Below are 11932 nucleotides of genomic sequence, written 5' to 3'. Positions count from 1 at the left end.
CTAATGCTTGCTGTGCTGGGTGCCTCAGACTCCTTGTCTGAGGAGGAAGAATAAAGGAAGAATCATTGATTCCAGATCACCCAGAGGAGAAACGGCCCACCCGCGGAGCCCAGGGGAGAGCAGGGGCGGGGCTGGAACGTCTGGAGATGCAGGTCCGGTCCAGACCTGTCTCCAGTGAGGGTGGTCATGGGCCAGACCATCAGTGGTCCAAGGCTCTGTTTCTTAACTATCAAACCGGCACAGTGGGGTCTGTTTCGAAAGGGTGACTTGGAAGATCAGCCGAGATGAGCAAAAGCTGGTTGCTTGTAAACCATGGAGCACAGTTTGTGTCTGTGTGGTTTTTTATCATGACCCAAGAAGGCGGGGGAAGATTCGTTGTGTAAAGCTGAGAGCCGAACCCAAGCTTCCGCACCCTCCGGCTCCCAGGGGGCTTTGGGCTAAGTCCCTGGCTCGGCCCCCACAAAGCTCGATCAAGGGGTCCAGTCCCATCTGATTTACGGGAACTCACACCAGCGATCAATCATCCTTAATTTGTAACTGGGTAGTGTCCTGGGCCAACCAATAGAGAAGACCTACCCCCCCCAACACATACACCCCACCCTCCCTGACCCCGTGGGACTGTCCACTCAGTCTGCACTGAAACTGCCCAGCGTCCAGGAGTTGGGAGCAGGTTTGCTTCTTGGGAGGGGAGAGGGGGTCGGGGAGGGGGAAGGTCTCCACATCTCTCTTTCCCTCCCCCAGTTTCCCCTCCCCTTTTATCTCTGCTGTCTGTAGGCTTCCACTCGAGACTTCTGCCTGCCCCCCTCCCCTCCCCCCTCTTCTCTCCACCTCTCCTCTCCCCTCCTGGGGCTGTCGTGCCCGGGCCCCTCTGGACCTCCCCTCCTCCCCAAGCCTCTGGCCTCATTGTTTGGCTAGAGCAGAACCCCCGGAATGGAACAGATGGACGGACACCACGGCCAGGGTCCCGGGAAAGGCTGGGCCAGCGGGTGCCGGGAAAGAGGAGCGTTTGGGGGAAAACAAAACAGAGGGAGGAGCCGGGGAGGAGGCGGCCGGAGCCGGGGAGAAGGTGGCCCGGAGCCGGGGAGGAGGGCCTTCGCAGAGAGGGGCTAAAGCCTGGAATGGAATGGGGGCGGGCCCCAGGGTGGGGGCTTTGGGCCCCGGGGCTCAGAGCAGGCCCTGACGCCGACTGGCTCCGCAGGTCCGGGCTGACGTCGCCGCCCAGATGGCCTCCAGGCTGACCTCGCTGACCCTCCTGCTGCTGCTGCTGGCTGGGGTGAGTGGCCCCTTCGTGGGATGGGGGCGGGGGGCTGAGGATTAACCCTTCAGGCTCTGGAGAGTGAGGAGAGCTCCTCTTGGGATCAGCCAGTGTGATCCTTGCAGCGGCATTGGTAGAAAGCATGGAAAGAGCAGAGACTCAGAGTGACGCAGGTTCGAATTCGGGCCCGCTGTGCACCAGCCGTGGTGGCCTTGAGCAAGTCACTTCTCCGAGCCTACCTGGGCTGATTTACAAAGCGGAGAATAAAGGAGATGGCCAGTATTTTGTGATATAAAAGCGAGCGGTGGTTGTGGAGGCTGAGCTGTGGGGGGTAGGGGTTTGCCTGCTCTGAAACGCAGACTCTCCTGAGGAGCTGGAGCACGTGAAAACCCCAGGACAAGTGGCCGCAGACACACCTGGGCCTGAATGGGGATTAATCCAGTGAGAGGTCTGGGAGGTCGGGGGTGAGGGCGGAGCCCAGGGAAAGGTGGATGCTTGCATTGGCAGTGTGTTCACGTGTGTGGAAGTTGGCAGTCTGTGCCCTTCGAGATTTAGAAAGTGATGAGCAGGGACCTGGAATCAGGCAGAGCTTTGACTCTTAGTTTTTCCTTTGGCTTCTGGGAGACCTTGGGCCAGTTACTTATGTCTCAGCATCAGTTTCTTTGATCAGCAAAATGGGATTAATACATGGTTTCTCAGCCCGGAACTGCCAACATTTGGGGCTGGATAATTCCTCATTATGAGGGGCTGTCCTGTGCATCGTAGGCTGTTTTGCAGTATCCCAAGTCTCTCCCTGCCGGATGCCGATAGCATCTCCACCCCTCCCCCCATACCTCCCTTATGACAACCAAAAATGCCTACAGATATTGCCACATGTCCTTTGGGGGCCAAAATTGTCTCTGATTAAAAGCCGCTGATCTATATTATTTCTTCCTTCCCCCCTCCTCTCTTCCCATCCCCTCTTCCCTCCCTCCTTCTTCCTTCCTTCCTTCCTTCCTTCCTTCCTTCCTTCCTTCCTTCCTTCCTTCCTTCCTTCCTTCCTTCCTTCCTTCCTTCCTTCTGGAATGCTAATTATTTTCAATACCCACTAATGGTTGCAACCCACAATCTGAAAAACCACTGTTGTAAGGCAAAGACCACAAGTTCAAATGACTGGACTGACTAGGCAGGTGAATGCAGGAACATAGGTAAATGGCCGTGGACTCTCAGCTCCAAAATTTGGGAAACTAATTCCTATATAGCAGTAATTGCTCAGCACTATCAGAGGCCCTGCCTGGTCTTCATCTTCTGCGGAGAACATCCCGGCCCCCACCCACCGCGCCCCTGCTTTGCGGTCCCCCACCCCTTACCCCCTGTTCTGAAGGAATTAATGGTGGTGGCTCCAGGGCAGGTGCCTAACCCACCAGGCTTTTTCAGGAAGTATTTCTCAGGTACAGGAAATTGCCCACATCCTACCTTCTCTTGCTTTGAGTGTTTGAGGGGACTGTGCCTCATAGAGAAATGAGAATGAGTTTCTTGAACTGCAGGATAGAGTCTCCTCAAGTCTGAATGGCGCCAGCCGCAACATCACAGACCCAAAGACCCTGCCAGAGGAAATCAAAGAAAACATCTCAGAGAAAGAGATCTCCAAGAATGGCACCAGCCACAACATCACAGACCCAAAGACCCTGCCAGGGGAAATCAAAGAAAACATCTCAGAGAAAGAGATCTCCGAGGATGGCACCAGCCACAACATCACAGACCCAAAGACCCTGCCAGGGGAAATCAAAGAAAACATCTCAGAGAAAGAGATCTCCAAGAATCTACTCACTCAAAACACTGTGGGCTCTTCCGCCATGCCGACAACCAACTCAACCATCCTAAGAGCCAAAACCACCATGCAACCTATCCAGCCAACCACCGCACCCACTACTGGGCCCCCGTGCCCGGAGCCTGTCACTTTCTGCTCTGAGTCAGAGAGTCGTTCAGCAGAAACCTTGTTGGGGGAGGCTTTGGTAGATTTCTCGGTGAAGCTCTACCATGCCTTCTCGGCAGTGAAGAAGGTCGAGGCCAACATGGCCTTCTCCCCTTTCAGCCTCGCCAGCCTGCTCACGCAGATCCTGCTTGGTAAGAACCTGTCCAAGTTCTCTCCAGGTTGTGTGTTGGGCCCTCCTGTGAGGGTCCCCAGCTCAGACGCCTACACAGCTGTACTTCAGTGAGGAAGCTGTGAAAATGGGCCACATTATTTTGGGGGCGGGAGGGATGCATAATCTTTCTATTCTTGAACATTCATTTAATGATGATTTAATAGGTACTATTGCTTATAAAACCCTACGGACTAGACAAGAACATATAAAACAAGGTGCCATGTAAAACAAGAACCAACCATGGTTCAAGGTAAGGTGATAGAAGAGATGAAACCAAAGAGAAGCCTTGTGATAATGCTGCTTCCTTGCTGTGTGACCTCGGGCAGGTCACTTAACTTCTCTGAGCCTGAGGCTTCACGTGTAAAATGGAGCCGGTTGTATTTACCTAAGAAAATGAAGCAGATAGTAGCCCAATGCCTGGCTTGGTGGGAGGTCAAAAAATGTTACTTCCTATGACTTCCTGAGGGATCAATGTCAAGTCCCAAGGGGTAATTACCCTAGAATAGGCACAAACAAATTGCTACAAGCAGTGGAGACAGAGCCATCACTCCAAGGGAGAAATTCCAGGAAGGCTACTAGAGATAATATGAGAACCTTCCCTCTGGAGTCCCGGAATCCTAATATCCTTAGCCTCTACCCACTACATCCTGGTAGCACCCCCCCTGCCCCGCCACACCTCCCAAGTTATGACAACCAAAGTGTCTTCAGACATTTCCAAATGTCCCCTGGGGGGGCACATTTCAGTTGGTTGGTTTCGGTTAATTTCCTTATTGCCCAGAAGATGCCGATTGAATCCTGTCTCCATCCTCCACTAATTAACTATGTGATCTTCAATGAGTAGGCTACTTAATCGCTTAAAACCTGTTTCTCATCTGCACAGTGGGGATAGTAATTGTCCTTATGGAGAAGGATTATTGTGATTCAATGACATAATAGGAGAGAAACACTTTAATGCCTGGAACCAAGTAAGTACTCAATAAATTTTATCTATTGCTGCACAAAGATGTGTACAATAAGTATTTAATAATGAATAACTGAAGTATTGAACATCCATCCTCATTTATGATGCTCTGTCTGATGTCTCCTCTTAATAGTGATCTAGTGTTTCTGCCTATAGGATGAACATTTCGTAAACTCAAACCAACTAAATAATACTATGTCGAATAGGCAGTGATTGACCAGGCTTTGAATGATGAGTGGAATAAAACTTAGGTAGAAAAATGGGAGGAGAATATTCAAAGCTCTCGAAAAGCTTAACTGATTATTTATAATTCCCCACCCCTCTCTTTCTGACATACACATTGTCTCGCGAAACCATGCTTTCAGCTGTGGTGATGTGTCATCCCTTCCATAGCAGGCGACAACCCCCCATTCCAGCTCGGTCCCTCAAAAGTGGTTTTGAATGGTGGGCCCCCACACCTCCTGCAGGTGGTCCTCATCTCTACTCTTTGTTTAGGGGCTGGGAACAGCACCAAGACAAACCTGGAGACCACCCTCTCCTACCCGACGGACTTTGCCTGCGTCCACCAGGCCTTGCAGGCCTTCACATCCAAAGGCTTCACCTCAGCCTCTCAGATCTTCCACAGCCCAGGTGAGTGCCTGGGGAAGGGTGGCAGCTGCTGAGCAGGGTCCTGAGGGGATTCTGAAGGGGACCCAGCATTGAGGAAAGAGGACAGAGAGAATGTTAGAGCTGGAACATCGCAGATGGACTGCAGAGCAAGTGAGGGCCTCAGCAGACTTATGGAGTGGCTCCAGGAGCTGGGTAGTTCCCCTGGGGAGAGTTTGGGCAAATCACTTGCATTCATCAACTCTGTTTAGAATAAGAGTTCCTGAACAGATAGGGCTAGATAGCTTATAGAAGCAAACAAACAAACAAACAAACAAACAGATGTTAGCTAACATGAGTCAGGGGAATCTTGGGGTTCCTAGTCTTTGTGCTTTTTTTGTATTATATCTATTTTTTGTCATTTACATGTGTTAGATTATTAAGTGGGTAATAAGAACAAAATGATCTAATATAATTGGTTTCAAATTTTGTTCCCCAGAGCCCCAGGGTTCGGCAGAGCTGCTTTGGGAGTCATGATGGGAGTTGGGGGATCAGGGTGGTTGAGTAAGGTGGGGTACCACTTCCTGTGAGCGGGAGATGGAGCCACATGGGCTCGGAATTCATACCAGCCTCAACCAGAGCCCTTTTATATTGTGGGCTTCAGATATGACTTTATTTGCAAACACAGTTCTGCCGTTTAATAAGATTTGAAAACTATAGATCTCGTCTGACCCCCTCTTTAAATAAAGGAGAATTTTTTTCTGTCCTTTTTTTGATTTGTAGAAGTAATACTCATTCTTTGTAGAAACTGAGAAATATATAGAAAAGCAAAGAGAAAGCAAGAAAGAAAACTCACCTAATACTACCGTGTCTAAAAAAAAAATCCTCTTTTTTTAAATTAAGTTTATTGGGGTAACATTGCTTAATACAATTATATAATTTTCAGGTGTACATTATAATTTGACATCTGTATATTCTATTGTGTGTTTACCACTAAAACCCTCTTTTTAGAGATGGGAAAATATGGCTCAGAGGTGTTCAAGTAATGTTGCATTTACTTACTTGCTATAAATCAGCTTTATCCTCTGTCTTGCTAGGTTGGTGGAAAATACAACTGTATTCAATATTAGTTGTTTAGTCCAGGAAATGTTTCTCTTTCAAACACTATTTTCCTTAGTGGACATGGGCTTTGGAGAGCAAAAGCCAGGAAGTCTTGTTACAAACTTTCCCCGAGACCAGAAAGCGGACTCTGCTCCCCCTTGAATTAAGGAACGAGAAGGAAAATGACAGGCTAACGGAAGTTCAGATCTCAAAGAGTTATCTTGCCGAGCCATGGTCACATGGCAAGCAGAAGCAGCAAAGCCTTAGAATGAGTTCTGCTCCAAGTTCAGGGTTTACTGGCTTTGGGCCTCATTGTAAGAAGAGTGGGCTGGACCCCTACTCCAACATGCTACGCTGAGTGAGCACAAAGAGCGAAGGGAAGAGGGTGTTCAGGGGACTCTTGCCTCCTTTTTTTACCTGCCCACCCTCCACCCCCCAGACCTGGCCATAAGGGATGCCTTTGTGCATGCCTCTAAGAGCTTATATGGCAGCAGCCCCAGAGTCCTGGGAAATGACAGCAATGAAAACCTGAAGCTCATCAACACCTGGGTGGCAGAGAAGACTAACCAAAAGATTGGCCAGATTCTAGACAGCCTGCCCTCCGACACTCGCCTCATCCTCCTCAACACGATCTACCTGAATGGTAAGGGGGCCCTGGACCAGGTCACCTGCCCATCCTGAGTCCTTCCTCCTCCGCTGGCTTCAGAGCCCACCCAAGCTCCACAGCTGGATCCCATTGTACCCACCTCACCCCTTGCTAACAGGGATTTTAGCTTTTCATCCTTTCCCCACCTGCATTAGACTAACCCTCCCCCTCTCTCTTTCCTCCAGCCAAATGGAAGATAACATTTGATCCCACAAAAACTAAGAAGGAGCGCTTTTACCTCAAATCCTCTGAGATAAAAGTGCCCATGATGATTAGCAAAAAGTACCCGGTGGCCCATTTCACTGACCCGACTCTGAAAGCCAAGGTAGGTTCTGGGCTCTTCCCACTCCTGTTTCAGAGCCTCTTGTGTGTCCTGATCTCGTTTCTGCTGTGGTTCCATCAGTTTAGGGTGTACCCTTACTAATTCATCATTTCTATTCCTTCCCTCTGTATTTCCACCCTGTCTTTTTCCCTTCCCCCCTCTCCAGCCTTGGCCGAGGCAGGCCTTGTTTATGTTAGGCTGGAAAGCAGGATTCTAAAGTTTCTTCATTCATCTCTACTGCACTGAGTAGCAAAAAGTGAGTCACGTTTCTATGCAGCGCATCTGATGTGTGCACGCCTGTGCAGCATGCATATGTTTGTGTACACGCGTATAGGTATATTTGTGTGTGCCAGCACGTGGTAAGCATGTGTGTGTGCATGTCTTAAATGGCTTACGTTTCTTAGCAGAAATTGAACCGTATAATTTCAGTGGGCGGGTGGGGAGGGAAGACAGAATCGGGAGCCCGGAGGATTCTAGTTAGTAAACTGTCTTACGTCAGATATTTCTGCCTTGTTAGGTCAGCAAGACACAGACCTATGAGATAGGAAACAATGGGAGACACCCAGGGACTTAGTTCCAGGCTGACATGCCAGGTTTGTGTCCACTTTGGGAGGTGTCCTTAGCTTCCCCTCTGCCCACAGCGTTCTTCGCTCAGGTTTTCACATAACTTGTTACTTCTGTTCTTCCAGGTGTCAGCTCAGAGGTCACTTTGGTGGAGGGGACTTCCCCCTCCTTAAAGTAACCCCCTCCTCACCTTGTAACATCACCCCATTTTGTTGTATTTGTGGTATTTATTGCTATCTGAAATGATGTTATTTGCTTATTCGATTACAATATTCTCTGTCTCTCTGAGATATTATCTCTCCGCTTGGGAACAGAGAGACCTTACCTGTCTTGTTTATACCACATTGTCCCCAGTGCCTAGACAATGCCACATATAAGAAGTGCTCATTATATGTTTGCTGAATAAATGAATGAATTCAGTGAAGGGTGCTAACGTGAGTGGCTGGAAAGACTTCATGAAGGAAGTTACTTTTGCCCATTCATGCACATGTCCACCCAGTCATCCAGCCCTATTCAGTGAATTTGACCATTCATAACTATTTAACGAAACCAGAATAGCATATGTATAAGGCAGAGGAAAGTGAATATGTATGGCACGGTCCAGCCATCGCTCTAACTCATTGTGTGTGGGGGGAGGGTGTCAGCGTGAAGTCTTTTTGGTGCCAAAGGAGCCCAAAAAACAGTTCCTTGGATTTTAAATGAATCGTTGATTTAATGTTTTAATGTTATAAGTTCAAAATCAAAATCTTACTTAAGCTTTTTAATTTTAAGCAAATTTATTACATTATTTATAATTTTATATAAACACGATTTTGTTTATTCTGTAAGCTGCTTTGAACAGATTAAACTTGAAACCATTTGTTTCATTTACAAATATGGTTAATTAATATTCCCCAAAGCATTTCGCGTTTATATGTATACTTTACGAATTTAATATACTTGATTTTTTTAAGTATGTCATATACCTGACAGGGCAGAATTACAATCCTGCTTCGCTATATCTTCCTAGCACCTAAAGCCTAATTGTAAACTGAAAATTAAATTTAAAGAATAAATCGACTTTCATTCAACATCTCAACGCCATCCTCAAAGTTAGTGAAATTATGCTACACCTTTTCGCTTAAAAGCATAAAACTAGCATGTCTGAGTCTCTTTAAAACTATAAACACTATTTTAACTAATAAACACAGATTATCCTGAATTTATCATCTGGTGTTAATATTACGGAGTTGGTTCACTTCGTCCTTATACTTAATTCTAAGTCTTCCTGGGACTTGAGTATTTACCCAACTAAGGGGATTAGATTTATCAATTCAGGGATGCTGAGGTTACTGCCTTAGAAATTCAAGACCATATATGGTACTCCCTTGCTAGAGATTAAAGGTCCATATGCAGGGCTTGAAGAATGCAGACTGCCCAGATGAGCACACCCTATATTGTCTAAGGTTTCTCAGCCTTGGCGCTGTTGACATTTTGAGTTTGATAATACTTTGTCATGGGGTGCTGTCCTGGGCATTGTAGGATTTAGCATCATCCCTGACTTCTACCCACCAGTAGCACCGTGAGCCCCCTTTCCTGTCCCACCCAAATGTGACAACCGAAATGTCTCCAGATACTGCCAAATATCCACCCTTGGGGGCCAAATTCACCCTTGGTTGAGAACCCCTATATTAGACCCACGGGTCCTGCAGTTCTCACTTTTGTCTGGCCGTCAGTGAAAGTCCTTCAACGGCCAACTGGAAAAGTAAGCTGGAATCAGCTTGTACACAATCTTGAATGCCACACTAAGAGATTTATATTTATACTTAATCTCATAGGCAGCAAGGAGCCATACGTCTTTAAAAGGACTGACCTGGTAACTGGTGATATCTTATGCACGTTATATTTTTTATGCATAACACACTTGAGAGAAAAGGAACAGGACTCGGAGACATCACGTCACTTGCCTGTATTACATAGCTCGTCAGTAGCAGAGTCGGGGTGTGATCCTTGGCCCGCATGATCAGAAACGTGTGTTCATCCTTCTGCAAATCACCAGCGCAGAGTCAGACCAGCACTGTTCCCCGAGCTGGCATCCCCGTTTCGTGGCAAAGCCTGGGAGCCTAGGTCTGTCTGCTGCTTGTTGAAGTCGTACAGACTCCAGCAGCGGGCTGAAGATCAGCCTGAAGTCGTACAGACTCCAGCAGCGGGCTGAAGACCAGCAGATAGGAAGACTGATAAGGTTCACTTCTTGTTCTCCAGGTGGGGCAGCTGCAGCTCTCCAACAACCTGAGCTTGGTGATCTTGGTGCCCCAGAGTGTAAAACACCGTCTCGAAGACATGGAAGAGGCTCTCAGCCCACAAGTCTTCAAGGCCATCATGAGGAAGCTGGAGATGGCCAAGTTCCAGCCCACTCTTCTGATGATGCCCCGCATCAAAGTGAAGACCAACCAGGACATGTTGGCAGTCATGGAGAAACTGGGTGAGCCCCGGCAGCTCGGGGTTGCTCCCAGACCATCGGAGGAGAAAAGCGGGGGTCCCTAAAATGCAGTTAGCACTCTGAGTATTTTTTACTTTTATAATTTCAGGTTGTCCCTCAATCCTATGAGTTAGAGGGGCAGGTGCTTTTATCCCATTAGATCATTAAGGAAATGACTCAGAAAGTTTACACGACTTAACCAAGGTCCTTTGAGCTAAGTTAGAAGTGAGCCAGAACCCCAGTCCAGATCTCCAGGTCTCTCAGCTGTTTCCACTATGGATCACTGTGATGGAGACACTGGGACAGGTGACTAAGGTGAGCCTTGGATGCTGCTGCCCCCCCAGACGTTTCATGACACTCAACCACCCCACAGAATATGCAAGAAGTAATCTGGACAAGAGGGTCTAGAGGCTTCTGAATTTAGGAGAGGCTACAGAAACTCCATTCCCTAACCTTTGGCCTCGCTTCCTGATCTTTGATCTCATGTCCAGATATATCACTTCATTTTCTGTTAAAGAACTTGACCTCCTAATAGATGATCTTGTTTCCTAGTATATGACATCACACCTTTGCATGTGACCTCATTTGGTAACATGGGTCCTCTTTCTGATATAATACCTCACTTCCACGTGTTTGGTTGACAAGGAAGCAGTGACATTCTTTTTCAGGATTTTGCGGGGCGCAGGTGGAGGCAAGGCCTCTCCCCAGTTGAGAGAAAGTGGTGGTTAGGATGACGATGGGCCCAATGACAGAGCATCCCATGAACTGGACCAGAAGGCGTGATCTATTTTTTTTTTTTTTTTTTTTTGATAAGCAAGGGGGAGGAAGAAGAGAGGACTGGGACTTGGGACCGACCCAGAAAATTCAGGAGCTGAGGGTTTTGTGCCAGTCTTTGACTCATTGTTTTTCTCTGGTCATGCCCTAGAATTCTTTGACTTTTCTTACGACCTCGACCTGTGCGGGCTGACAGAGGACCAAGATCTTCAGGTGTCTGCGATGAAGCACCAGACCGTGCTGGAGCTGACGGAGACAGGGGTGGAGGCGGCGGCGGCCTCAGCCATCTCTGTGGCCCGTACTCTGTTGGTCTTTGAAGTGCAGCAGCCCTTCCTCTTCCTGCTCTGGGACCAGCAGCACAAGTTCCCTGTCTTCATGGGGCGGGTGTATGATCCCAGGGCCTGAGACCTTCCCCTCGGGCCCTCAGCTCTCCCAGTGACAGCCCTGCCGCCACCTGCCTGGACTTGCCCCCGGCCACCTCCCACCTCTGGTGTCTTCTGTCCTTCACCTGGTGGGCTCCCTCAGGTTCTGGTGAAGGGACCTGCTTCTAGCATCCCTTCCCTATGACGCTCCAAACCACTTTTTGCAGCTTTCTCTGGTTTGAGTTCACTAAACTACAAATAAAACCTGGCAGACCATGACTTTCTCTTCCATTTGCCTTTCAGTTTTGAAGGACAAGGACCACCATGTCCCCATGTCAGCCAGCTATTGCCTCATAATAACTAGTGGCTTCAAACGAGAATCGCTCGTTTCACTTAAGCCTCAGGTTGGCAAAATGGTTTTACAGATCCGGGCTGGACCTGGTTGATCTTTCTCAGGCTTGCTTACACACCTGCAGTAGTTGGCAGGGTGATAGTTGAGGGAAGACTAACCTACAGCGGCCTCAGGTGAGACGCCTTGGCTGTTCTCCACATCTGCATCCCTCCAGCAGGCTCACCTGCAGTGGCAGAATTCCAAGAAGGGAGTCAGAAACGGGCCATCGTTTTCACACCTCTGCACCTCTGTTTGCATCAAGTTTCCCATCAGCCAAAGCAAGCAAGTCACATGGCCAGACCTGGAGTTTGGAGTGAAAAGCACTGGAGAGTTACAGGGCAGAGTCATTAATTGGAGGCTATTCATGCAATCTGTTTATCACCGTCC

At 48.3% G+C, this 11932-nt stretch overlaps 1 protein-coding gene across 2 annotated transcripts; it reads left to right on the top strand.

Moving 5' to 3' along the window:
* The first annotated feature begins 625 nt into the window (after positions 1-625).
* On the top strand, positions 626-11433 carry SERPING1 (serpin family G member 1). 2 transcript variants are annotated; one of them, XM_011379021.2, is made up of 8 exons: positions 626-670; positions 1199-1273; positions 2782-3361; positions 4838-4972; positions 6468-6671; positions 6860-6999; positions 9802-10021; positions 10944-11433. In XM_011379021.2, exons 2-8 carry the CDS (start codon positions 1223-1225, stop codon positions 11195-11197), a joined length of 1584 nt encoding a protein of 527 aa, XP_011377323.1. In that variant the 5' UTR covers positions 626-670; positions 1199-1222; the 3' UTR covers positions 11198-11433. The 2 variants fall into 2 exon arrangements, with proteins under 2 accessions (XP_011377323.1, XP_011377324.1); XM_011379022.2 differs by lacking the exon at positions 626-670 and having other exon boundaries at positions 1118-1273; positions 2782-2970; positions 3055-3361.
* Positions 11434-11932: the final 499 nt, after the last annotated feature.

Source organism: Pteropus vampyrus, unplaced genomic scaffold (genome assembly GCF_000151845.1).
Source record: "Pteropus vampyrus isolate Shadow unplaced genomic scaffold, Pvam_2.0 Scaffold352, whole genome shotgun sequence".
NCBI classification, from domain to species: Eukaryota; Metazoa; Chordata; class Mammalia; order Chiroptera; family Pteropodidae; genus Pteropus; species Pteropus vampyrus.
This window is presented reverse-complemented; position numbering and strand designations above follow the sequence as displayed.